This window comes from Penicillium diatomitis (assembly GCF_028827545.1).
Source record: "Penicillium diatomitis strain IBT 30728 chromosome Unknown utg000005l_segment0_segment0, whole genome shotgun sequence".
Taxonomy (NCBI): Eukaryota; Fungi; Ascomycota; class Eurotiomycetes; order Eurotiales; family Aspergillaceae; genus Penicillium; species Penicillium diatomitis.
In genome coordinates this window covers 3,558,743-3,585,015 of record NW_026623177.1, presented here as the reverse complement: position 1 = coordinate 3,585,015, position 26,273 = coordinate 3,558,743, and the positions used below count along the sequence as shown (strand labels likewise).

The window sequence follows — 26,273 nt, the reverse complement described above, 5'->3', positions numbered from 1 at the left end:
AAGTGGACCCTCAGCTGTAGTTCAGCAGGCAACCCGGCGAACATCAGAGACCGTTGTGAGGTACTGGGCCGCTATTCACCAGGAATCTTAGGGCAAGTAAGTACTTCAAATGGTGATATTAGTGGAATACGCACGGAATGGATTCTTGTGTCAAGCTTGGAAGGCATGCAACTCACCATTGATGCAGCTCTGGCTCTCAATTTAGGCCTTGACGAAGCTTTGAGGTCCCGGTCGATGAGTATTTGAAGCTCGTTGGCGTACGTAGCTAGTTCGGTCGGTGGGGAAATACCCGGCTCTGGAAGCTTGAGAATCCAAAATATATTCAACGTCACGTACTAAGGACCTGCGGGCGATACGGTTGCTGCGGCGTGACTGCACGTCTGATACACATGAAATGGCAACCACCGGGCAATATTAATCAATCCATGATTGAGTTTATCTGGAACCTAGGTGCTGCAGTGGACATTCTTGTGTAGTACATCTACCCAAAAAGTTGAACCTAGGACTGAAGGTCCCACTGATTTCCGCACGTGTCCGGCCTGTCTAAAGATGGTTGATTGTTACTTTACAACTCGAACTTGAAAGGGTCCGACTTTGGGTGCATCGCGTGTCACTGTTCATAGTCCATGGCGATTTACTAGGCTCAGGTAGGTGAATCAATGGTTTAAAAAAACGCGCGTCTATGGCCGGTGCTTGAACAGATGACATTAGATGCTGCAAGAACAAGTTCACAAACCTAGTAGATTATTCGAATCTTTCAATGTGACAATGAAGCTATGAACAACTCAGGCAAAATCCACGGGCGCCCACAAATTAGTAGTACTGAAACATCAGACGGCTGACGGCGGCAACGTGAAAGTTTCATTCTTGGAGACACACCTCAGCGAAAGTCGTATATTGTTACATGACTCGGGGGACTGCTCTTACAGAAGATTCTAATGCCTAGACCATATTGCTTTGACTCAATAATATAGAAGAAGATTGCAATAAACTACCGGAGGCGGTGGACTCCCTCGTGCAGCAGAGCCAACATCAGATGCATGTGACGAGCCGCTGGGCAGCTCTGGGTAGCTCTGGGCAGCTCTGGGCGGTGAGGGGCACCTGATGAGTCTGTCCCAAAGCAGGATAGCGGCCTGTTGCCCGCCCCTGACAACCGCAACGCAACATCAACACTCCTCGTCCGATCGAGTCGATACCGCGCCGCTTTGCGAGTAATCACCTTCCACCGGAGAGTCGTGCGATCACTTCATTTGCGGCCTCTTACCGCAAGGTAAGGCTCGTCTGGTAAGTGTCGCTTTGCGCCATTTCGCGGCCTCGTCCCTGGCATTTACTGCCTTGCTCTCTCGGTGGAGGGTGCTGCACGAACAACTTCTGGAGCGCCCTGCGTCACCGCCTCGCTGAGGGGCTCTTATCAACAAACGCCCAGGGTCGCTGGCGTTGAAAAGCCAGCCACTACCAGCTCATGTTTTTAGCTCCAACGGCTCAGATCTAGAAGTCTAAGCTCTCTATTCACTACAGACTAGCTTTGCGCTGGTGATTCATTGTTTCTAGCCGCCGGTGTTCCTGATTCTTGACTTGCGGCCCGTCCGGTGCCCAACGCGGTAGCAAAGATGCCCGCCGTCGATGATTCACCCTCCAAGGGCCAGGGCGCCAACAGCCCTGCAGAGTACACAATCGAGTGGTATAAGGCGCAATATGAATCGATTCAGGAGGAGCTACAAGATTTCCAGCTTTCCAGCACCGAGTTGGAGGCGGAGATGGAGAAGGAAATGGAGGATAAGGAGAAGCGAGAGCGACAGTTGCGGGAGAAGGTGGATAACCTGCGCTATGAGGTAGACGAGTGGAAGGTTCGTGCCTATTCCTCTAGAAGACTGTCGCTAGAGAAAGGCGACCAAGCCTTGCAAATAAGATGCGAATGCTAATTCATTTGAAACGCAGACCAAATACAAGCAATCCAAGACCGAAGCCAATAACGCACAGAATACCCTCCAGAAGGAGATCACTTCTTTGCGCGACACTAATCGCACGCTACAGTTGAAGCTGCGTGATATCGAAGTTGCGAATGACGACTATGAGCGCCAAGCCCGCAACACGACTTCGTCCCTGGAGGACCTAGAGTCTAAGTACAACGTCGCGATCGAGCGAGGAGTTCTGTTGGAAGAGGAAATCAGAAGTGGAGAACTCGAGCGAGAGAATCTGCGGATCGACAATCAGCGCTTGCGAGACGAGCTCTCGGATCTGAAGGTTGAGGCCGAGATTGTTCAAGAGAAGTTGCGCAATAGCGAGGGTCTGGGCTATCGTCGTCGCAAGCCCACGCCCTTGTACCGCAGCCCTTCCACCCCGCAACCGCTGGGAATCTTCGATCGTTCGCCTGGTGGTGCGGATACTTCTCCCCCGTATTCGCGACTCCTCCGGCCAAGTCGACGCTAGCAGCCTCAACTGCAACTCCGCCCTCCCCGCCCATTTCGGAAGCCTCCGCCAACTTTCGCAGGTCTTTCAATGCTACCCCTACGTTTCCTCGCACAAGAGCGACTGGTGCGGAACCAGTCAATTCTCGCACCATCCATAACGCCCGAACCCAGCCGACTCGGCCAGCCCCGCACTCCCGCGCTTCCTCTCTTGCATTTAGCACAAGTAGCTACAGCAACACTGCTCGTCCCACCCCGTCCGTACCGTATGCTTCCCGAAACAGTCTGTCTCGGTCGACAACATCACGTCCTCCTGCACTGCCCAAATCTGGCTCCCTCTACCAGATTCGCGGACTCATCGGAAAGATGCAGAAGTTGGAGGAACGTGTCCAGTCGGCCCGATCTCGTCTGCCTGCACCCTCAGAAACCTCTTCCCGAGGATCGCCTCGCTCTCGCCAAGGCTCGGTCATGGGGGAGAGCCCAGTTCCGTCCTCCGTTCATGGTCAGAGGAACAACCGCAATCGCATGAGCGGCAGTAGCTATGGCTCGTCTGTGCGAGACAGCGAAGGCAATCCGTCCCATCCCTCACAGGGCCGCCAGTCAGGTGGGACTCGCACTGGCGATAGCCGACCAAGTAGTCGAACGAGTTACTCGAGCCGTGGCTCTTTCAGTCAAAGCGTGCACTCTGGTGTTCCTCCGCTTGGACGTCCTGAGAGTCGGCAAAGCCGTCCTGGTGCCAAGACACCGCTTGGCCACTACTCCACAAATCCGCTCACGGAGGCTCGCCGGCCACGATCCTCCCTGAGCAACCATAATGGACAGACTCCATCCGTGGGCAGTATGTCCAACATTGATGAAGACCATGACCTCCCGACGCCGATTGTGTCTCGCCTTCCTAATGACGTGAGGCGACCTTCGATCTCGGCCAACGTGAGCGGGATCAAGAAGCGTACGACAAGCGGCATGTCCGCCATTCCGACACCTCGCAGTTTCAAGACCAGCATTGGTCCCGGAACAATGCCTCCGCCCCTGACACGAAAACAGACTGATCTGGGGGAGACGTTCTGAATTGTTCTTGACGGCATAAATTCTCCTCTGGCTTTTCCTTCCATGCGAACGGAAGGGAGAAATCATAAGGGATCAATGGCTGATGGTCTACCATCGCGGAAGATGACCGCTGTTTCTTGATCTGTTTTTCTCTTTGGCGAAAAGGCATTTGGTTTGGATCTATCCATCTCTAGTCGTATCATTTTCTGTGCACCGTCAACGCCACCTGGATTGTGGTATGATCGGTTCACTCCTTGGCCCTTGGTTTGCATTTTTTTTTGTACAGACCTGCGATTTTTCCGGCGCCACCTTGGTGTGGTAGATTGTCTCATTCGCCTGTTCTTGCTCACTGGCCTGATTACCCGCCTGGACCAGTGGGGGCCTTTTATATTGCACCCAATTTCTCGAGTGCAAGTTTCCGCCTTTTAACCCTTCGCAGCACACACCACTCCCTTGACCTTGGTGCGCCATGGCCTCTCGATCAGAGCTGCTGAGGGGTCGTCCTAAGCTGTGTCTCAGCATTCAATTTTTTTTTCTTCGACTTGGTCTTTGCGAACTCATCGCGAGGCGTTCTTCCAATACCCACAATGCCTTTTGATTGCACTGAATAGTTTTGTTCCCCGTTACTCGTAGGCTCGCTCAGAGGAGGGTTAACAATGTGAGTAGAACATAGATAGATAATGGAGTGGCTTCTCACTCCTGACAAGCATGACATCGCAGGCCAAGACCTTCCATGATCGAGAGTGGTCTCCCCGCACTTCCCGCCCCAGTTGTAATTCAGAAAGTTTGTGTGGAACTGTGATCGAGGTATTTGCCTTTTACCAAAGACATTGCCCGCGTTGATAGACTGAGCTTGGATGTTGTAGACCGACCCACCCACCTTAGGAACCTAGTGATAGTGGGCCTTGCGGTCTTCAAAAGTACTCAAGGACCTTCGATACTGCCTATTCCACCGTTTTCTGGTCAAGGAAGCCTGTTGATGCACGACTCGCTTGCAGCTTGCTCTAAGTATTACAACGGATACAACCTATATAGTTATTAGGATACCAGTAGTCGCCTGCTTGACCTACATACAGTACATATACGAATTTCCTGTTTTCTACTTCTTTCTCTCCCTCTTCGAGATTCCATTGGCCGCAGCAAAGGGACAAGGTGACTCAATTTCATTATCTATTCCGCCGAATCATATGAGTTTCTCCTGTAAGTACTGTGCTGGCAAGTCGTATGAAATGATGAATGATGAAGAGTGTGCCCTTGTTTATCGCCAGTCCTGGCGGCAGAATCCAAAAAGAATTATGCCTGGTGGGACCTCGAGTGGTTGCCGCTGGTCCGTGCGCCGCCATTTCTCAACACTTTGCCGGTCGGCATGAACACCGACGTCATCCACTCGACCGAATGCGGCAGTTCGTTGGTGCTGGGCATCCACGGTACCACGCTGAGAGTGGGCACTTGGGCAGGTCCAGTAGTAGGACTGTACATCGAGAACAACAAACAGATGTCCATGATCAGTGGCAGGATACCTACTAAAGTAGGATGTAATCTTCAATTCTGATCCAGGTACCAGTATCTCAGTCTACCGTCCAGATGATGATCTAGAAGTTCGTAATTCCGCTGCACAGCCCGCAGTGGGGTACTTGAAGCTTTGAGCCATTCAGATGAAGCATCGTAGTACCTATTGAAGTATACACCTCACTTGATACCTAGTGACTGCCTAGGACGCCACCAAGGTCTTTTTGGAAATATTTCCTCTTCCCTATGCGTATCGATGACGCACTCAATCTTGTACAGTCGAGCAATATGTCCATCACGAACTTTGGAGACGTGAATCCACGACTGGGTTCACTGTTCAGTGCCGGCACCTACTAGTACTGCTCACTTGACTCGAACAGTTGATTATGTAAGGCGGAGAGATGAACGATGACCTCGATGGAAGTTTGGCGAATCTCACATGAACCACCTACCTAGGTTCCTTATCCTCCGGGATAAGATGAAGCCTACTGTCAAGGTTCCTCTTCAATTGTGTGTACTTATTTGGGGCCTCTTATCTTATGTGGTTCTTGAATGTGGCGAACAATTCGATCTATGGTCACTGTGACCTTGAATCGAGTCCGGGCGTGCCCGACTCGACAGAATATCTCGACGTGGCTTTGCAATCCCGAGGAATGTGGGAAATCCAGAAGCCAGCTGGTCTTGACTTCCCATTCTACTACCGTCTGAGTCGGGGTCATCTGATCGGTAGGTAGTACCTTACGTAGGTACTTATGCCTAGGTCGGTAGGTCTCATTCAGACTGGGAAATGTTCTCAATCGAGTACGAGTAGTCTGCAATGTTCTCCGAAGCCGGGATCTGGCTATCTTCTGATTTTCATAGAAGTGCCGTATGCTGGAATCCTTTATGCGCGCAACTACCTTCAGTCGTGCAGGATACAGGTATTGTGAATGTGACATCCTACTTTGGACAGCGGTATCAATCTCATCCAGACCGCGAGGCTTTGTCGGACCTTGTAGTACGAGATCCGAACGGGTCGGTGTCCGAGCTCCATGGGGCTAGAGGATCGGATCGGAACTGGACTCGGGAGGGTCACAGCTGCAGTTGGGGACAATTGTAGCCGTCAGGTTGGATCATGTCAGGAGTGAGAATCCATGAGCGAACTACTGGAGGTAAAGATTCATGTATCATCTATCTCGTAGCGAGAAGGATGGTACTGTACTGCAGCGGGATGGTTAGGTACCTGTCACCTGCAGCAGTCTTGGGGTAGATACACGGAGGAGGTAATGGTCTCCCTCAATATGAAGAATCAGTACTTTGTGTACTCCACACTCTATAGTATAGAGTCTATACTCTCTATACCTATCTATGGTCTATACTCTATACTCTATACTCTATACTCTATAGTTTATACTCTATAATCTATACAGTGTACTCAGTATACTGTATGGACGATGGGAAAGGGGTGTTTTCAATCATGCCGGCATGCATAGACGGTGGAGGACTCTCAGGCGGAAGTCGATGGAACCTTGGAAGTCATTGGCGACAGGTACGAAATGTTCGTATCCCCCATGTTCATCGACCAGAGTTCGGCAACCGCCATCCTCACATCCTCTCTTACCCGATCAGGACGCAGGGCGGGGGGAGGATGTGTGATTGGGTTTTGCGCGTGCCAAATGATCAAATTTGGCGTGGACAGGGTGGGAACTGCCACCGTCGTGGGACATCGTGGGACATCGTGGGACATCGTGGGACCGGGAGGGATAAGCGTTGGATGAGTGTCCCTTCTTCGCAGGTGCCCTCACGCTGATTGTTGCACGGCGGGACTGGAAAAAGTGGACCCGGCCCAACAATCGAGCAGTCCATGTTGGGGGACAGGTACCTCCCCACCCATTGTTCTATGCACCGGTACCTGACCTCCTGGCCCAGGGACCCCCGACTCCCGACTCGGTGGGACATCCTCCTCATCAAATTTCTGGGAGGTCCATCCATCTTCCATTGAAGGTGAAGATGCAAAGAGAGAGAGAGAGAGAGAGAGAGAGAGATGCACCCTTGGGGGCTCATTGGCAAAGAATCCAGAAAATAATATATTCCCAGTCGCTCGTCCAATTTGGCATCCGTCCGACTGCACTCGTAGACCTTTCCTCTCCTCTTCTCTTCCTCACCCCTCCCCTACTCGTCGAGCCGTCACTGTCACGCACCTCTTTGGGAAGTCATTGATGCGCATTGGGAGACGTCTTGGTAAGTGCCTACCTAGTACCTGCCCAGTTCATGCTCATTTTTCCTCTCCATGCCCCGATCGGTGGCGTGCAAAACTCCCCCTCTCTGCTGCCTCAAGCTCGCGATGGGCTCCCATGCAACCGTGCTGCTCCATGCCTGTTTTCCTGCGGCCTGTTTCCTCTCCCGTCAAGGTGTTTGTTGGTGTAGTCCGCAAACGCTCAAGAGCTCTCGGCCCGCGCAGTAGGGCCCGCGCTAAACGGACGCCGCATCGGGAGATCTCAAGGGCCGCATCTGCACCATCAGCAAAATTGCTGACAAGGTCGAGCCTGCACCGAGAATCTGGTGACGCTATCAGGAATGCAGGGTGACAACGTGGTTGACAATGGGAGCGCCGTTTGAGGGCGAGACCGCGCAGAAACCGAAGAAGACAGCACCTGGGCTAAAGAAAGAAGAAAAAAAGCGAGAAGAAAAAACCCAAAAAAACAAAAGCCTGGACTGTACGAAACTAACTGGGACTCTTTTTTTTGTTGGATGCAGATCGGACCAACCATTGCCAATCATAAAGAATAGACTCGGAGACCCCAACCGCAGTCTTCTTCTTTTCTTCCTCTCTTCTTCCTCTTCTTCCTCGTCTTCCTTCCGATTCTCGCCCATCACGCGCTATTGGGCTTATTTGGCAATTCCTCTTCGCCACTGCTGTACACTACCGCCCTTCTCCCTCCCTCCCTCTCTCTCTCTCTCTCTCTCTCTCTCTTCCCCCCCTTACAGACGACTCGTCCGGCCCTCAGGACCAGCCTTAATTCCTCCGGACCTAGAGATTTCCTCACCTCTAGCCTCCCGAGCCCGACATCATTGATCACTCGGCCATCGTTTCCCGTCTCCGAGTGACTGTCACAATTTCCTGACCCCCACTATATCCTCCCCAACAACTCGGTTTCCGGTCCTAATATTCTCCCTCTTCACCCATCCTCACACACGCCATCATGGGTGCTCCCAACGGTACTGCGCCTGTCAATGGCCACGGCAGCTCCGACACCGCCAAGTACAATCTCCCTTCACATTTCATCGGTGGTAACCACCTCGACGTAGCAGCGCCAAGCTCCGTCAAGGACTTTGTCGCCCGCCATGGCGGTCACTCCGTCATTACCTCGGTGAGTGCCTCGACGACCCCAGGCCGAGCCAGAGAAAAAGAGACAGAACAGGCGACTCAAAACCCAGAGACGGGAAAATTCATGAAGGACTGGAAAGAATGACGGCAATGGACAAAACTGGGCCCGATAGACTGACACCCGAGGACTCTCGTTCGATCTCAATAGGTTCTGATTGCCAACAACGGTATTGCCGCCGTCAAAGAGATCCGATCCGTGCGGAAATGGGCCTACGAGACCTTCGGCAACGAGCGTGCCATCCAGTTCACCGTCATGGCCACTCCCGAGGACTTGCGCGCCAACGCCGATTATATCCGTATGGCGGACCAATACGTCGAAGTCCCCGGTGGTACCAACAACAACAACTACGCCAACGTCGAGTTGATCGTCGATGTGGCCGAGCGAATGGATGTCCACGCCGTCTGGGCCGGTTGGGGTCACGCCTCCGAGAACCCGCGCTTGCCCGAGTCGCTCGCCGCGTCGCCCAAGAAGATCATATTCATCGGACCTCCCGCCTCGGCCATGCGCTCGCTGGGTGACAAGATCTCCTCCACGATTGTCGCACAGCACGCCGGAGTGCCTTGCATTCCCTGGTCCGGCACGGGTGTCGAGGAAGTGACCGTCGATGACAAGGGCATCGTCACCGTCGAGGATGAGGTCTACAACCGGGGCTGCACCCACTCGCCCCAGGAGGGTCTCGAGAAGGCCCGCGAGATTGGCTTCCCGGTGATGATCAAGGCGTCCGAGGGCGGTGGTGGTAAGGGTATCCGTAAGGTCGAGAACGAGCAGGACTTTGTGAGCCTGTACAACGCCGCCGCCAACGAGATCCCCGGTTCCCCCATCTTCATCATGAAGCTCGCGGGCAACGCCCGTCACTTGGAGGTCCAGCTGCTGGCCGATCAGTACGGTAACAACATCTCCCTCTTCGGTCGTGATTGTTCCGTTCAGCGTCGTCACCAGAAGATCATCGAGGAGGCTCCCGTCACCATCGCCAAGCCGATCACCTTCCAGGCCATGGAGAAGGCCGCCGTCAGCCTGGGTCGCCTGGTCGGTTACGTCTCGGCCGGTACTGTCGAGTACCTGTACTCGCACGCCGATGACAAGTTCTACTTCCTCGAGTTGAACCCCCGTCTTCAGGTCGAGCATCCCACCACCGAGATGGTCTCGGGCGTGAACCTGCCCGCTGCCCAGCTCCAGATCGCTATGGGTATCCCCCTGCACCAGATCCGTGACATTCGCTTGTTGTACGGTGTCGACCCCAACACCTCCTCCGAGATCGATTTTGACTTCTCCAGCGAGGAGAGCTTCCAAACTCAGCGCCGCCCCCAGCCCAAGGGCCACACCACCGCCTGCCGTATCACCTCCGAGGATCCCGGTGAGGGCTTCAAGCCCTCGAGCGGTACCATGCACGAGCTGAACTTCCGTTCCTCCTCCAATGTGTGGGGTTATTTCTCCGTCGGTACCGCCGGTGGTATTCACAGCTTCTCCGACAGTCAGTTCGGTCATATCTTCGCCTACGGTGAGAACCGATCTGCCTCGCGAAAGCACATGGTTGTTGCCCTCAAGGAGTTGAGCATTCGTGGTGACTTCCGCACCACTGTCGAGTACCTGATCAAGCTGCTCGAGACCCCGGCCTTCGAGGATAATACCATCACTACCGGATGGTTGGATCAATTGATATCCAACAAGCTGACCGCCGAGCGCCCTGACCCCATCGTGGCCGTCATCTGTGGTGCTGTCACCAAGGCCCACTTGGCCAGCGAGGCCGGCATCGAAGAGTACCGCAAGGGTCTCGAGAAGGGTCAAGTCCCTTCCAAGGACATTCTCAAGACTGTGTTCCCCGTGGACTTCATCTACGAGGGCCATCGCTACAAGTTCACCGCCACCCGCGCCGGCCTGGACAGCTATCACCTGTTCATCAACGGCTCCAAGTGCTCCGTGGGTGTCCGCGCCTTGGCTGACGGTGGTCTGCTGATCCTGCTCAACGGTCGCAGTCACAACATCTACTGGAAGGAGGAGGCCGCTGCTACTCGTCTGAGTGTCGACGGCAAGACCTGTCTTCTGGAGCAGGAGAATGACCCCACTCAACTGCGTTCTCCCTCGCCCGGTAAGCTGGTCAAGTTCACCGTGGAGAACGGTGAGCACGTCCGTGCCGGTCAGCCCTACGCCGAGGTCGAGGTCATGAAGATGTACATGCCGCTCATCGCTCAGGAGGATGGTATTGTGCAGCTGATCAAGCAGCCCGGTGCCACTCTGGAGGCCGGTGACATTCTGGGTATTCTGGCTCTTGATGACCCCTCCCGTGTCAAGCACGCCCAGCCCTTCACCGGTCAGCTGCCAGAGTTGGGCCCCCCCGTCGTTGTCGGTTCCAAGCCCGCCCAGCGATTTGCTCTTCTGCACACCATCCTTGAGAACATTCTCCGCGGCTTCGACAACCAGGTCATCATGGGTACCACCCTGAAGGAGCTGGTGGAGGTCCTGCAAAACCCTGAATTGCCCTACGGCGAGTGGAATGCCCAGTCCTCAGCTCTGCACTCTCGCATGCCTCAGAAGCTTGACGCCCAGCTGCAGACCATTGTGGACAAGGCCAAGGCGCGTAAAGCTGAATTCCCTGCCAAGCAGCTTCAGAAGACGATTGCTCGCTTCATCGAGGAGAACGTCAACCCCTCCGATGCTGATATCCTCAAGACCACCCTTCTGCCCCTAGACCACGTGATCAACAAGTATCTGGATGGTCTGAAGACCAACGAGTATAATGTTTTCATTGGTCTGCTGGAGCAGTACTACGAAGTCGAAAAGCTCTTCAGCACGGGCACCAAGCGCGACGAAGATGTCATCCTGAAGCTTCGTGAGGAGAACAAGGAGAACATTGTTCCCGTCATTCACACCGTTCTTTCTCACAGCCGCATCGGCTCCAAGAATAACCTCGTTCTGGCCATTTTGGACATGTACCGTCCCAACCAGCCGAACGTGGAGAATGTCGGCAAGCACTTCAAGACTATCCTGAAGAAGCTCACCGAGCTCGAGGCTCGCGCTGCGGCCAAGGTCACCCTCAAGGCCCGTGAGGTCCTCATTCAGTGCGCCTTGCCCTCGCTGGAGGAGCGCCTGTCTCAGATGGAGCACATCCTCCGCTCCTCGGTCGTCGAGTCTCGCTACGGCGAGACCGGCTGGGAGCACCGTGAGCCCGACTTGAATGTGCTCAAGGATGTCGTCGACTCCAAGTACACCGTCTTTGACGTTCTGCCCCGCTTCTTCATCCACTCCGACGCCTGGGTTACCCTCGCCGCCCTGGAGGTCTACGTCCGCCGTGCCTACCGTGCCTACACCCTCAAGAGCATTGATTACTCCGCCGGTGTCGAGCCTCCTATGCTCACCTGGGACTTCACTCTGGGCAAGCTCGGCCAGCCCGAGTTCGGTCCTATTTCTTCGACTCAGCCCTCGACCCCCGGCACTCCCACCGCCGAGTCCCACAACCCCTTCAAGCGGATCAACTCCATCAGCGACATGTCATACCTTGTCAATGACCCCTCCAGCGATCCCATTCGCAAGGGTGCGATCTTCCCCATTCAGTACCTCGAAGATGCAGAGGAGTATCTCATTCGCGCTTTGGAGGCGTTCCCTCGTGCTGGTTCCAAGAGCAAGCGTGCCGTTGAGGGTGGTTTGATCGCCAACCTGGAGGGCAAGCGTCGGCCCGCGATCAAGACCGAGAGCGACGAGCTCACCGGTGTGCTCAACATCGCCATCCGCGACATTGAGGATCAAGATGACTCTCAGATCGTCGGCCAGATGCAGAAGCTGCTCGCTGATGCCAAGGAGGAGCTTTTGGCCCGTCGCATCCGTCGGGTGACTTTCATCTGCGGTAAGAAGGGTGTCTACCCTGGCTACTTCACTTTCCGTGGGCCTACCTACGAGGAAGATGAGAGCATCCGTCACAATGAACCTGCTCTGGCCTTCCAGCTGGAACTGGGTCGTCTGTCCAAGTTCAAGATCAAGCCTGTCTTCACCGAGAACCGTAACATTCACGTCTACGAAGCCATTGGCAAGGGCCCTGAGAACGACAAGGCTGTTGACAAGCGCTACTTCGTCCGTGCTGTCGTGCGTCCTGGCCGTCTTCGCGATGACATTCCTACCGCCGAGTATCTGATCTCGGAAGCCGATCGCTTGATGAACGATATTCTGGATGCCCTCGAGATTATCGGCAACAACAACTCTGACCTGAACCACATCTTCATGAACTTCTCTCCCGTTTTCAACTTGCAGCCCATTGATGTTGAGCAGGCTCTTGCTGGATTCTTGGACCGCTTTGGTCGTCGTCTCTGGCGTCTGCGTGTGACCGGTGCTGAGATTCGTATTCTGTGCACTGATCCCACCACCGGCATGCCTTACCCTCTGCGTGTTATCATCACCAACACCTACGGTTTCATCATTCAGGTCGAGCTGTACATTGAGCGCAAGTCCGAGAAGGGCGAGTGGATCTTCCAGAGTATCGGTGGTACCAACAAGCTTGGATCCATGCACATGCGCCCTGTTTCCACTCCCTACCCTACCAAGGAGTGGCTCCAGCCCAAGCGTTACAAGGCCCACCTTATGGGAACTCAGTACGTGTACGACTTCCCCGAGCTCTTCCGCCAGGCCTTCCAGAACAGCTGGACCAAGGCCCTCGAGACCATTCCTTCCCTTGCCTCGCAACGCCCGCCCATTGGAGAGTGCATCGACTACAGCGAATTGGTTCTGGATGATACCGATAACTTGGTCGAGGTCTCCCGTGAGCCCGGTACCAACAGCCACGGTATGGTCGGCTGGATCGTTACCGCCCGTACACCTGAGTACCCTCGTGGCCGTCGCTTCATCATTGTTGCCAACGACATTACCTTCCAGATTGGTTCCTTTGGACCCCAGGAAGATAAGTTCTTCCACAAGTGCACTGAACTGGCCCGCAAGCTTGGAATTCCCCGCATCTACTTGTCCGCCAATTCCGGTGCTCGCATTGGTATGGCCGAGGAACTGATCCCCTACTTCTCTGTTGCCTGGAATGATGCCTCCAAGCCCGAGGCTGGCTTCAAGTACTTGTACCTGACCCCCGAGGTCAAGAAGCGTTTCGATGCCAGCAAGAAGAAGGAGGTCATTACCGAGCTCATCACTGACGAGGGTGAGGAACGTCACAAGATCACCACCATCATTGGTGCCAAGGACGGCCTGGGTGTCGAATGTCTGAAGGGTTCCGGTTTGATCGCCGGTGCCACGTCCAAAGCTTATGAAGACATCTTCACCATCACTTTGGTGACCTGCCGTTCCGTCGGTATCGGTGCTTATCTTGTGCGCCTTGGCCAACGTGCTATTCAGGTTGAGGGCCAGCCCATCATCCTGACCGGCGCCCCTGCTATCAACAAGCTTCTCGGTCGCGAGGTCTATACCTCCAACTTGCAGCTGGGTGGTACGCAGATCATGTACAAGAACGGTGTTTCACACATGACTGCCAACGATGACTTTGAGGGTGTCTCGAAGATCGTTGACTGGATGAGCTTTGTTCCTGACAAGAAGGGTGCTCCTATCCCGATCCGTGCCTGGTCTGATGACTGGGACCGTGATGTGGCCTACCACCCTCCTGCCAAGCAGGCTTACGACCCGCGCTGGCTGATCGCCGGTAAGCAGGAGGAGGACGGCTTCCTACCCGGTCTCTTCGATAAGGACTCCTTCGAGGAGGCTCTGGGTGGCTGGGCTCGCACTGTTGTTGTAGGTCGTGCTCGCCTTGGTGGTATCCCCATGGGTGTTATCGCTGTCGAGACCCGTGCCGTTGAGAACGTTACTCCTGCCGATCCGGCCAACCCCGACTCAATGGAAATGATCTCTCAAGAGGCCGGTGGTGTTTGGTATCCCAACTCCGCCTTCAAGACTGCGCAGGCGCTCCGCGACTTCAACAATGGCGAGCAGCTGCCCGTTATGATCCTGGCCAACTGGCGTGGTTTCTCGGGTGGCCAGCGGGATATGTACAACGAGGTTCTGAAGTATGGTTCCTACATCGTTGACGCACTTGTCAAGTACGAGCAGCCCGTGTTTGTCTACATCCCGCCCTTCGGTGAGCTGCGTGGTGGTTCGTGGGTCGTCGTCGACCCGACCATCAACCCCGAGCAGATGGAGATGTACGCCGACGAGGATGCCCGTGGTGGTGTCCTCGAGCCCGAGGGTATCGTCAACATCAAGTACCGTCGTGACAAGCAGCTCGACACCATGGCTCGTCTGGACCCCACCTACGGTGAGCTTCGCCGCTCGCTCGAGGACACCTCGCTCTCCAAGGAGCAGCTGTCCGAAATCAAGGCGAAGATGGCCGAGCGTGAGGAGCAGCTGCTCCCTGTGTACATGCAGATTGCTCTCCAATTCGCCGATCTGCACGACCGTGCCGGCCGCATGCAAGCTAAGAACACCATCCGTGGTGCTATGCGCTGGCAGAATGCCCGTCGCTTCTTCTACTGGCGTCTTCGCCGTCGTTTGAGCGAGGAGCTGATCGTCAAGCGCATGGTTGCTGCCTCTCCCAACCTTTCTGCTCGGGATGGCGCCATTCCTTCGTCTACTGCCTCCGCTGCCGAGACTCCTCTACCCTCCGCCGAGACTCCTCGCGCCGTGCACCTTCGCAACCTGCACGCCTGGACCGGCCTTTTGGACCAGGAATTGGAGCACGATGATCGCAAGGTTGCCATGTGGTACGAGGAGAACAAGAAGGCTGTGCAAGCCAAGGTTGAAGCGCTCCGGACCGAGGGCATTGCCTCCGAGGTCGCCTCTCTGTTGATCAGCAACAAGGATGGTGGTTTGCGCGGTGTGCAGCAGGTGCTGTCCATGCTACCCGTTGAGGAGCGGGAAAGCGTGCTCAAGTACCTGTCCTCCGCCTAATCGCGTCTTCAGAGTCGCATTTATGAAAGAAGTAGTACGGACGATATTTGCATGAAAATGGTTCAAATTTGGTGGCTGGTTATAGAATAATTATGATTTGACGTGTCCCCTTTGTGTGTCTGGATAAGGTCTTTCTACTATCTTGTTTGTGTTCTCAATTCTTTTTTTGTCCCTGGTCTTTGCGAAAGGATTCATATGCATTGCCTTTTCTGTTTCAATATTGAGATCTCAATTTTCCAACAATTTCAATTTTCCCTTTGGAATCGGGTATTGGTCCTTTTCAAATTCAATCAAACCTCCATAATTTATGTACCTAGTATTCCGACAAAGCCCCGTCTGAACCATGGCAATGTGTCGTTCTTGAAGGATCCACTATCCCTGGGCCCGGCGGATCGCATTTCGCTTGGAATGGATCCCACCATCACCGATCAACACCCACGTGGCTGGGTCTTCATCGAAAGCCACGCAAGCTCTGTGGTGAAAGCTATGTCAACTTGGGCGACCTAGTCGACAAAATTACGTTCTGATCCAATCCACGCACTGCAAGCTTATCGGACTAATTGAGGGAGGGGGACAATCCCGGCTTTACTCATGTGGCGACGACTGGCGAAAACGAGATAAGACGGGGAAACTCTTATCTGCGCTGATCGTAATCTACAACTGCCGAGATACCATCTTATCCAGATCCCTTATCTAAGGTTCGTTATGGTCAAGTAGGTATTGGATGCACATGAATCACGTAGCCGCTATCGTTCCTGCGAGTATGGGGTAGATTCCATCGATCGAGGGCGTTGCAAGACATATAGCATGGCGCCCTAGGCTACGCAGCGCAAGGACGGGATCACTAAAGTACTTCCTTTCCCTGTCCATCTATTCCCTGTCCATCTACTTGCAATTTTGCGGGGAACTTCCTTGGGGAGTTTGTCTTTCTCTATCTGTCGTGGAAGCTCCCCGGACCGTGTGAACCATGGCACTGGCTTCAGTCACTTCTTCATTACGTCGTCGCGGAGAACAGTTCAGGGAAGATGCAGAGAAGAAGAGAACAGCTTCAGGCTGGGTGTTACCAAAGCAGACGACTACCTTTACTGATCCCGGTAGTTGGTCCAATGTCGATTCCGACGTGACTCCCATAGAGCAACGAACTTGGTCAACATGGACTGTACTGGGATTCTGGTTCAGCGATGCTCTTAACGCTCAGGGCTGGGAGGGTGCTGCTTCTATTATCGCCGTCGGTCTGACATGGTTCGTTTGAAAAGCTTTCTACCCTGTCCAACATTGCCAAATTGGTTATAGTCTGTGGCTTACTTTCCCTTTTTTTTTCTTTCTCTCTATAGGAGAGAAGCACTATACTGTCTAATCATTGGCTATTCTATGGTGATCATACCGCTTGTACTCAACGGTGCCATCGGAGCCCATCTTCATGTCAATTTTGCCGTGGCCTCACGATCGTCGTTTGGATTCTACCTTTCACGAGCCGCCGTCGTCGTTCGAATGATCACAGCGCTGTTTTGGCATGGTACGAACGGATACGTGCGATCTAATCATTCAACCCAGGTGGCAACTGTGACTAACGCTCTTCCCACAGCCATCCAAACATACACCGGTTCAACCGCCATGACTCAAATTATTCGCGCTATTTGGCCCTCTTACCTGAACATTGCGAACCAACTCCCTGCCTCAGCAGGTATCACATCGCAGCAGATGTGCTCCCACGTGCTCTTCTGGAGCATCCAATTCCCGTTCCTGTTGATCCCGCCACATAAGCTCAGATGGTTTTTCGTGTTCAAGACAGTCGTCGTGCTCGTCACGTCCGTTGCCATGATCATTTACTTGTGTGTTCAGGCCGGCGGGGCTGGCGACATCTGGGCACAGGAAGCCACTGTTTCGGGGTCTGCCAAGAACTGGTTGATTCTGTCTTCCATGTCAAGCATTACTGGATCATGGTGCGTCTTTTCCGAACGATTTTTCCAACATTGGCCCGTGTTTGTTCAAATGCGCTTTCAAGCCGGCCGAATTCAATGAATACTGACACTCGGTTGGTGGAACAGGATGACAATGGGTACCAACATTCCAGATTTCACCCGCTACTTGAAAAAGTCCAGGGGTGTTTATTGGCAGGCGCTCTTCATGCCGTTCATCGCATCCTTGATTGGCATCTTCGGCATTGTTGCCGCCAGTGCAGGTAGAGTGCTCTATGGCATGTACATCTGGGACCCGGTCCAAATGGCTGCCCAGTGGGACGGACCAAGTGGTCGATGCGGCGCGTTTTTCGTTGGTCTTTCCTGGGTTGTGGCGCAGATCGGAACGAACATCTCTGCCAACGTGATTTCTTGCTCGAACGATATGGTGAGTTACTAAAAAGATGTACCCTCAGAGGCAGACGTCCTCACATCCCAGCGAGATATACCGACGGTTAATCAACATGCTTTCGTGTTCAGACAACACTCTTTCCCAAGTACATCAATCTTCGCCGTGGAGCCATCATCACCACCATAATTGGAGGCTGGGTCATGGTCCCCTGGAAAATCATCTCGTCAGCTGCCTCGCTCTTGACCTTCATGGGGTCCCTGGCCATCTTCCTGGCCCCGATTTCCGCAATTATCGGCGCAGACTATTGGGTCGTCAAGAAACGACACATCGACATCCCATCTCTCTATCGACGCCGTGGTATCTACCGGTACCAGGGCGGCGTCAACTGGCGCGCCGCAGTTGCATTTTTAATATCCGTGACGCCCAATATTCCCGGCATGATTCACGCAGTGACGCCGAGTCTGTCGGTGGGCACGATCCAGCATGTCTACGATATCAGCTTCCTGTGGGGATTCACAAGTGGGTTTGTGATCTACTGTGCGCTGAATTACTTCTGGCCGGCGACGGAGACGCTGCTTGATTGTACGATTTCGGAGGAGACGGTCATAGTTGATGGGGTGGCGGTTTATAATGATGGGTTGAAGAGGCCGCTGGGTGGAGATGAGAAGATGGAAGCTAATTTTAGTTCAGCTGCGATTAGTCGTGTTTGAATCCTGAAAGAGGAGTATTGGTTTGGTGTATCGAGTTGTGTCAAGCTCATTTGAACGAACGATACATGAATACTAGTCTGGCTTAGAGCTCCAAAGAATTGACTGCCAACCTGAATCGTGTAGCAATGTATACTTGCCTTTTTTCTTTGATGGATTTGGCTATTATCGAGAATATTTTTGTCAGTGTCTTTTTGAGAATTTGGTTGCGAGGGTCCTTGCGAAGGCTTTGCAAGAGCTCTTAAAGCAGCCGGTGAAAATGTGAAATACCACCCACGAATGTGAGACCATCTTACAGTAATGTTCGCGCTAAATTCGTGCAAGGTCTGTATAGCGTGACAGCTTCCCAAGCAGCTGAAATGATCGGCGTTTTAGACGATCGCAGACCGCTGTATCTGCAATCCCTCTTATAGAACAGCTTCGTCCTTGGTTTTGAGAGCATTCCGGGTACTATCCGCCCGGGCCTGAACTCGGGTGTCTCCCTCGCCATCAGATGTGATCTGGTGTCATAGTCAGACATATCAGTGTCTTGGATTAACTCTGTTGCCATCGCCCAGCTTTGATGAAGAGTGCCCCGAGAGGCGGCCAACATCGCCTCCGCGCATATGACCGGGGCGACGATTGTCAGAATTGCTAGGATTCGACCCCCGGTCCATCGAATGAAAAATAATCATCCTCAGTGGTGTCAGTGCTCCCTTGAGCATGTGCTCCCGTTTACATACTCCGTATACCGGCGTCGGTGAAACAGTCATCATTAAGGAGCTAGCACGAAAGCTAATCTGCTGCTCAATGGGACTGGGAGCATCACTCACTTTGCCCAAGATCTCAACAACTCGGCCATTACCTGTAAGACCACATCGAGTCCTGGCATGATTGCTGGGAATTAACTCCAGTTCATTGATTGGAGTCTCGTGTCCATCGAGGAGCTAGCATCAGGGCTACTATAACGCTCGATGGAGGCGTCAATGTGCTCTGACATATCGTCATCCCGTGAATGCTACAGATGATTTGTGATCAACCTGAATCCGTGGGGAGAGAAGATTAGGGGTTCCTCCCTTCTTCGGACATACTTGCATTGTGTAGACAGGTTGGCAATGGGTGTTTCAAGTTTGGGTAGTTATGGGCTGTACCGATCGGTTCCGATGGCGCCATGATGAATCCTGGTATCTTTAGTTGCATGGAATAGAATCAGAGTGAACACATTGAAAAATAGGGTTCCCGCCTAGAGCTTCAAGAAATTGCCGCCGAGATGAATAGCCGAGTCCCCGCAAAGAGACTGCCAACAAGACTGCCATAAGGCCACCAACAACGCCGCCACTCCCATAGGGACTCCTGCAACTGAACACCTCCAAAAATCTTCCAAAAGTGTCAATCCCTATCGAGTGCACGATAAAGAGACCTCGCCTCGGTTCGTATGTAAACCATTCGACGAAAAGAAAGATGAGTACGTGGTCGAAGGAATGAATGTTGCAAAACACCCGCACACTCAGTAAAATACAAGCGTGTCTTTACAAATACTGGGGCGAGACTTGCGGATTTCCCAATTTGGAACCTGGCGTCTCTCAATCAAAGTCAGGTATGACTACATCAACATCCTGTAAGTTCAGTCAAATGAGTCGGAGTAATCACATTATCACCGCCGGGCCAAGATCGACATACTACTTCTTATCGTCACGCGTCGCCACCTTATCTTGACCAACTGGCGGCTAAATCGCAATTGCGGGGAAATCATCTCTTATCTGCCATCGGCGCGGCGAACGGCGCGCTTGGTACAGGGCCGGAGGCCGGCCGACGTTCGGAGCATGAGATATCCCTCTTCTCTCTGATGTGATGGGCTGTCTGCCTTGTCTGATGGACTATATAAATCCCGAGTATCTTGTTTATAGGAACGAATCTGTCCATTCGAATAAAGAGAGCCCTTTGGTTTTCAGTGCGTACAGGACGACTGTGTGCTCAAGATGGCACCATCAATCAAGCTCTCACTGGCGGACGCTCGCCCGTACTCTTTCAAGTTTTCCCCCGCAACGACAGCATTCATCATCATTGATATGCAAAGGGATTTTCTGGACCCGAACGGGTTTGGTTCGATTCAGTGTGGTAATCCTGAGATATTTTCTTCTGTGCGCAAGATTGTGAACAATGTCCAGAAAGCACTGGAAGTCGCTCGCTCGATGGGAATGCACGTCATCCATACACGAGAAGGCCATCGTCCAGACCTCTCAGATCTCCCTGCAGCAAAGAAGCTGAGACAAATCAGTGCTCCCAATGGCCATCATACCATGGGAATCGGCGATCAAGGACCTATGGGTAGGCTTTTGGTGAGGGCTGAATGGGGTCATGATATTATTGACGAGCTTAAGCCACATCCTGGGGAGCCGATCATCGACAAGCCGGGAAAAGGGAGTTTCTGGGGCACAAATCTGCACAGAACACTTTTGGCAAGAGGGATTACGCATTTGCTTTTTGCGGGTGTGACGACCGAGTAAGTCCCCTATTGTTTGACGGTGTGCTGCATTGGGGCAAGCTAACGGGCAGACCAGGTGTTGTGTGACGACCACATTGCGAGAATGTAATGATCGAGGGTACGAGTGTTGCCTTCTGGCAGATTGTACTGGGGGCTTCGATCAGCAAATGGTGACCACTTCCCTCGATATCATCTGCGGCCAGGACGGTCTCTTCGGGTACATCGGCCATAGTTCAAGCCTGATCGCCGAGGCAGAGCGGTTTGGGGAAATGCAACCACAAAAGTCAGCATCAAGTCTGAAAGATGGTCTTCCGTCCATAAATGATCTGCTGGGTCAGTACAAGAGTGGACTCATTGACCCTGAAACAATTGTCCACTTTGTGTTTGATGAACAAGAAATCTGGGACAAACTCGACGATACAGTTTGGATCTCCAAACGATCTCGAGAAGACGTACTGGCAACAACCCGAGAGCTTTCTGCCAAGTATGCTGGAAAGCCTCTGCCACCCCTGTTTGGCATTCCATTTGCTGTCAAGGACAGCATCGATGTGGCAGGAGTGGTAACGACGGTGGCGTGCGAGAGCTACGCCTACACCGCCGAATCAACAGCGCCTTCAGTTCAACATCTACTCGACGCGGGTGCCATATACATCGGAAAAGTCAATCTGGATCAACTTGCCACCGGACTATCAGGCTGCCGATCGCCATACGGTATTCCTGTGTGTGCCTGGAGCATAGATCACATCTCCGGTGGCTCCTCGTCGGGATCGGCCGTTGCGGTGGCTGCTGGGCTTGTATCCTTTGCCGTTGCAACCGATACAGCAGGCAGTACTCGAGTTCCAGCGGCTTTGAATGGTATTGTGGGATTCAAACCCACCAAAGGCACCATCTCTGCCAAGGGCTTGGTGCCTGCATGCAAGAGCCTCGACACAATCACTATTATGGCGCCGACAATACAGGATGCGCGCGACGTTTGGTATACCATGGATCAGCATGATCCCTCGGATCCGTATGCAAAGGTGCCAAGCAGTCTATCGACATGGAAAGTGGATTTCCGGGGACCGAAGGAAGGAGGGTTCACCTTTGGTATTCCTCCACTGTCTCTCCTGCAGACTTGTTCTGACGAGTATCAGAAGCTTTTCGCCGCAGCTGTTGAGAGGTTGCAGTCTTGTGGTGGGAAGCTGATCGATGTCGATTATTCACCCTTTGCCAAAGCCGGTGATCTGCTGTACGATGGAAGTCTCGTTCACGAGCGCCTGGCATCCATGGGCCACGAGTTTTTTGTAAAGAACTTGGAAACCCTCCACCCCACGACCAAATCCATCTTTGAATCTGCCCTGTCGTCCAATGTCCAAGCGTGGCAAGTGTTTCAAGATCAGGCCGCACAGATTCAGTACACCATGCAAGCACGAAAGATCTTTGACACGTTAGAAGGTGGGATCGATGTCCTGGTCGTACCAAGTGTACCATGCCACCCGACCATCCAAGAGATGCTGGACGATCCGCTCGCTCTGAATTCCAAGCTGGGTACATTCACGCACGCAGGAAATGTTGTCGATCTGTGTGGCGTCAGTGTCCGAGCTGGATGGGTGGACAAAGGCGAGGGATTGAAGCTGCCTTTTGGGATCACGTTCCTCGGAGGAAGTGGGTATGACGGGAAGATCCTTGACCTTGCAGCGGTCTTTGAGGATTCTGTTAGAGAAGCCGGCTGTTGAGAGTTGGAGAAATTCGTCCGCTTACCTATTCTGCCCTGAATTTCAATTTTAATTGATGGCGAGCCGCGAGTGCTTCATATATGTAGGTTCGTCTTCATTTATGCATGTGCAAGGACAAACCTGGAACTTGGAAGGTCTGAGGATCATCGTCCGCCCCCGGCAAGCACTCTTTCGCCTTGACAGATAACCCAAGTCGACTCTAGATATATATATATAGGTATATGTCTATCTACGTACCTACCTACACTCCGGAGTAATTGTTCTGGTTCATCGTTCACAGTGGCCTGCTATCCACCTCTTTGATGTTGCACCAAGTAGGTTGGTATTGGACTATGTGCCAAGATGACCACCAAGAGCCGTTGAGCATCCATCCATACATGTAGACACTCACCTATAGTCAACAGATAGAAGTACATAAATCTGGAAGGCATATCCTTCGCCGGCCTGCAAGATCCAGAAACTGGTACTGAATCCCATTCGGTGCTCGACAACAACCGGCGATATTACTGTCTGCCGAGAAGGTGACACCACAGTAAGTATGACAATTTCCCAGTATGTCCACAAGCCACGTTCATATGACGGTATATCGACCGAGCTGGCCAGGGCCCCGTGGCTTTTCAGTGAGACGAGCTGCTGCTGACCGGTGACTCCGAGACTCACCACTCTCTGAACTATGAATATTGACGGCTCACCTGACTCGAGTCGATTGTTGTCACACACCAGCCCTATGTAGCAGTCGATTTCACCGCCTGCCAGATTCAGCCCACCGCCCTGACTGGACCCACTTTACTGATATTGTTGGCCAAATGGCGCATTGAGTGAGAGCGCATGAACAAACTGAATTGCTCTCGGCTGCCGGATGATTGTGAGGTTCCTGAAATTCTGCCTCCTTTCCGTCCTTTTCTCTCTTCCTTTTCCCCTGGTGTATTTTGCGCGCGCACCTGCCGGAGGAGATCAGCTGTTACAAAAGTGACCCGACTCGCAGGCCCGAGTGCTTTTTTTCCCTTTCCCTTTCTTGTCTATACTTGACCCGGCTCTTCAAGCTCTGTCTTCTTTCATCACGCCAGTGAGAAATCACACAACAAAGTTCACAATGTCAAAGGCAACTTTGGCTGTGATCGCCGCCGCCAGTGCAGCCACCGGCGCCGGAGTGACGGCTCTGCTGTACTCGTCCAAGTCTTCTCCCTCCTCCTCCTCCTCCTCCTCCTCCTCCTCCCAGACGCAGACTTCGAGCCCACAACAACAAGGACCTCCTCCTCCCTCGATCGCAGGCAACGTCAAGGTGCCCACCGCCATTCCCACACCTGCACTGGCGACCAAGGCCGTCGCGGTTGACGGGCCCGTCAACCCGGCCGGCATCCTTCAGTACGGCTTCCCCGGCCCCATCGCCGATGAATTGTCCACACGAGCCCTGCACGGCGGCTACGATCGTCGCACACGAAACCCGGCTTGGGTGGCCGAACACATCACGCCCCAGTCCTTGGCCATGCACAATGCCGACCGCAAACACAGCACCTTCGCCGAGGATACCTCCATCCCGGCCCTCTTCCGCGCCAAACTGGCCGATTACTTCCGCTCGGGCTACGATCGCGGTCACCAGGTGCCCGCTGCCGATGCCAAGTGGTCACAGGGCGCCATGGACGACACCTTCTACCTGAGCAACATGTGTCCGCAGGTCGGCGAGGGTTTCAACCGTGACTACTGGGCGCATTTTGAAGACTTTTGTCGCAAACTGGCCACTCGCTATCCCTCGGTGCGAGTCGTCACGGGTCCCATGTATTTGCCCCATCGTGACCCGGATGGCAAATGGCGCGTCAACTACGAGGTGATTGGAACACCGCCGAATGTTGCCGTGCCCACCCACTTTTACAAGGTCATCTATGCCGAGGACGGTACCGACTCGCCGACCAGCAAGGTTGCCCTGGGTGCCTTTGTTCTGCCTAATGCGCGCATTCCTAATGAGAAGAGTCTGTCGGACTTTGAGGTGCCCTTGGAGGCAGTGGAGCGTTCAACGGGGTTGGAATTTGCTGCCAAGTTAGATCCGAGCCGCCGCCGTCGATTGTGCCAGGAGATCAAGTGCGATATTGTCGTGCGCGAGTTCAACAATGCCCGCAAGCGCAACTAGAAGAGAGAAGCTTCTATCTGAGAGCAATGAGATGGCTAGGCGCTTGTTGAGCACATTGAAAGGAGAAGAACCTTGACAAGGTCTCCTTCACAGCCAGAAGCCCTAATCCAGTCAATACGACCTCGGGACATGTATACACTGCATACTTTCATTTGGGCGTTTTTCTACTAGGTTCGACACATGAGCATCAAATCAGCATTGGATACCGTACCGGCTTATGCATGGGGTACGACTGCGCACTCATCAATGACTTGCACGCGAGAGAACATGGACATGGTGCATATTTCACCACCATGTCGAGTTCGTCATTCCAGTAGAAAACTTCCTGAGCTTAATCCGGGTCCATGCCTAATTTTTCATGGTCCGAATGCTCTCTCTCAGCACTGAAACGCCACGCCCGTCTTCGTAGCCACATTACCCCCGCCTCCCGCGAATCCCGTTCCCTCGGAGCTAATTTCGACCAGACCGGGCTGGATCACCTCTTTATCCTTCTTCTTGGATTTCTTTTTGACTTCTGGTGACGTCGTCATTGCACCCTCGTCATGGTTCGTTTCTCGGGTTGCATTTGGGGTAATGTCTGTTTCGCAAACGTAGCACAGGACCTGTCCATGAAGAGCAGCAGATTTGGCCTGTTCTTCTTTCGAAGCGTGAGGGTCGGGAACATCACGAGGCGTCATGAACTTGGTGACACAGGGCGAACAGATGACATGACCACAAGGTTTCGTGACTGATCTCGACAATCACGAGAGTTAGTCGACCACCAAACGGGCCTCCCAGGGCCAAATGGAGGGGGAAGGGCAGTCAAGATCTTCGAAAGGAACGGGGTGAGAACATACGCATCGCTTTCACGGCATTGCTGAGAGTCTTCGTGCAACTCGGACACACTCGCGACACGGTCCCATCTGACCCTTTTTCTTCCGTGAAATGGACCTCCACCAGTGACTTGAGCGAGTAACCGTGTTTGTGGTTCTCGTTCGATCCAGGACAAATGGGCGTCAATTTGACAGCCTTGCTCGCGGTAATTGCATCATGATCCGTAGAGGGGGTCAGGGAGGGGACCCAAAAGGATGGCAAAGCTGATTTACTCGAATCCTGAGACAAAAGGAGAGTTCCCACCACGGTTAGCCAAAAGCCCACATTTGACTTCATCAAATGACACCCCAGAGATGTTTCAACTTCCATCCTTGCAAGATGAACATACCTTCTCCTTCTTTAACTCCGCCTTCAACCTCCCCTGCTCCTGCCTGGCTACCCTCGCCATCTCCTTATCGTCCAGCTCAAACACCTTTCTCCTCTTCCCATCAACCTCGACCTCTCTCGCCTTGAACGCCGCAATCGCCTGCTCCTCCTCAACTTTCCTCTTTTTCCCCGCTCTGCCCGCACCCGACGCCCCCTCTAACCCCATCGAGACGAGCTCAAAGGCCCTCAAATCCTTCTGTTTCGCCTCTTCCAACATCCGCTCCTCATCCTCCGCGAGCCGTTTCCGCGCCTCCTCGCGCTCCTTTTCCAACCGCTTGATTTCCTGCCGCTGCGCAAGAAGATCATTGATGGCGCATTCACGGCAGAAGAGATCACCATTAGTAGCACAAGCGACCACTGGCGCTCGCGCAGGCTGCAGACATAATCGGCAGGAGGCGAAGGGGAGGAACGAGTCGCGGCCGATGACGCTGCGCTTCGTGCCCCATGTGGAGCGGACGAGGTTGCGCTCGTAGGAGGTGAAGTGGGGAAGCGAGGTGTTTCGTTTAGAATGAGCCAT

General features: G+C 53.4%; 6 protein-coding genes across 6 annotated transcripts; 5 read left to right on the top strand and 1 right to left on the bottom strand.

Annotated features, from left to right (window-relative positions):
* Window positions 1–1,610: 1,610 nt before the first annotated feature.
* nde1 (nuclear distribution protein NudE) lies at window positions 1,611–3,476 on the top strand (the record flags this gene model as incomplete). The annotated part of the gene is made up of 3 exons (XM_056935252.1): window positions 1,611–1,847; window positions 1,939–2,377; window positions 2,434–3,476. 3 exons carry the CDS (start codon window positions 1,611–1,613, stop codon window positions 3,474–3,476), a joined length of 1,719 nt encoding a protein of 572 aa, XP_056790446.1.
* Window positions 3,477–8,146: 4,670 nt separating this feature from the next.
* On the top strand, window positions 8,147–15,196 carry N7539_005649 (acetyl-CoA carboxylase ACC1; the record flags this gene model as incomplete). The annotated part of the gene is made up of 2 exons (XM_056935251.1): window positions 8,147–8,314; window positions 8,480–15,196. The coding sequence occupies 2 exons, from the start codon at window positions 8,147–8,149 to the stop codon at window positions 15,194–15,196; spliced, it is 6,885 nt and encodes a 2,294-aa protein (XP_056790445.1).
* Window positions 15,197–16,163: 967 nt separating this feature from the next.
* On the top strand, window positions 16,164–18,216 carry N7539_005648 (nucleobase cation symporter-1 family protein; the record flags this gene model as incomplete). Its single annotated transcript, XM_056935250.1, has 5 exons — window positions 16,164–16,438; window positions 16,531–16,712; window positions 16,782–17,139; window positions 17,245–17,542; window positions 17,635–18,216. 5 exons carry the CDS (start codon window positions 16,164–16,166, stop codon window positions 18,214–18,216), a joined length of 1,695 nt encoding a protein of 564 aa, XP_056790444.1.
* Window positions 18,217–20,171: 1,955 nt separating this feature from the next.
* On the top strand, window positions 20,172–22,392 carry N7539_005647 (Allophanate hydrolase; the record flags this gene model as incomplete). Its single annotated transcript, XM_056935249.1, has 2 exons — window positions 20,172–20,695; window positions 20,754–22,392. The coding sequence occupies 2 exons, from the start codon at window positions 20,172–20,174 to the stop codon at window positions 22,390–22,392; spliced, it is 2,163 nt and encodes a 720-aa protein (XP_056790443.1).
* Window positions 22,393–23,485: 1,093 nt separating this feature from the next.
* Window positions 23,486–24,517, top strand: N7539_005646 (DNA/RNA non-specific endonuclease; the record flags this gene model as incomplete). The annotated part of the gene is made up of 1 exon (XM_056935248.1): window positions 23,486–24,517. One exon carries the CDS (start codon window positions 23,486–23,488, stop codon window positions 24,515–24,517), a length of 1,032 nt encoding a protein of 343 aa, XP_056790442.1.
* Window positions 24,518–24,894: 377 nt separating this feature from the next.
* Window positions 24,895–26,273, bottom strand: N7539_005645 (putative RING finger domain protein; the record flags this gene model as incomplete). Its single annotated transcript, XM_056935247.1, has 3 exons — window positions 24,895–25,244; window positions 25,354–25,609; window positions 25,719–26,273. 3 exons carry the CDS (start codon window positions 26,271–26,273, stop codon window positions 24,895–24,897), a joined length of 1,161 nt encoding a protein of 386 aa, XP_056790441.1.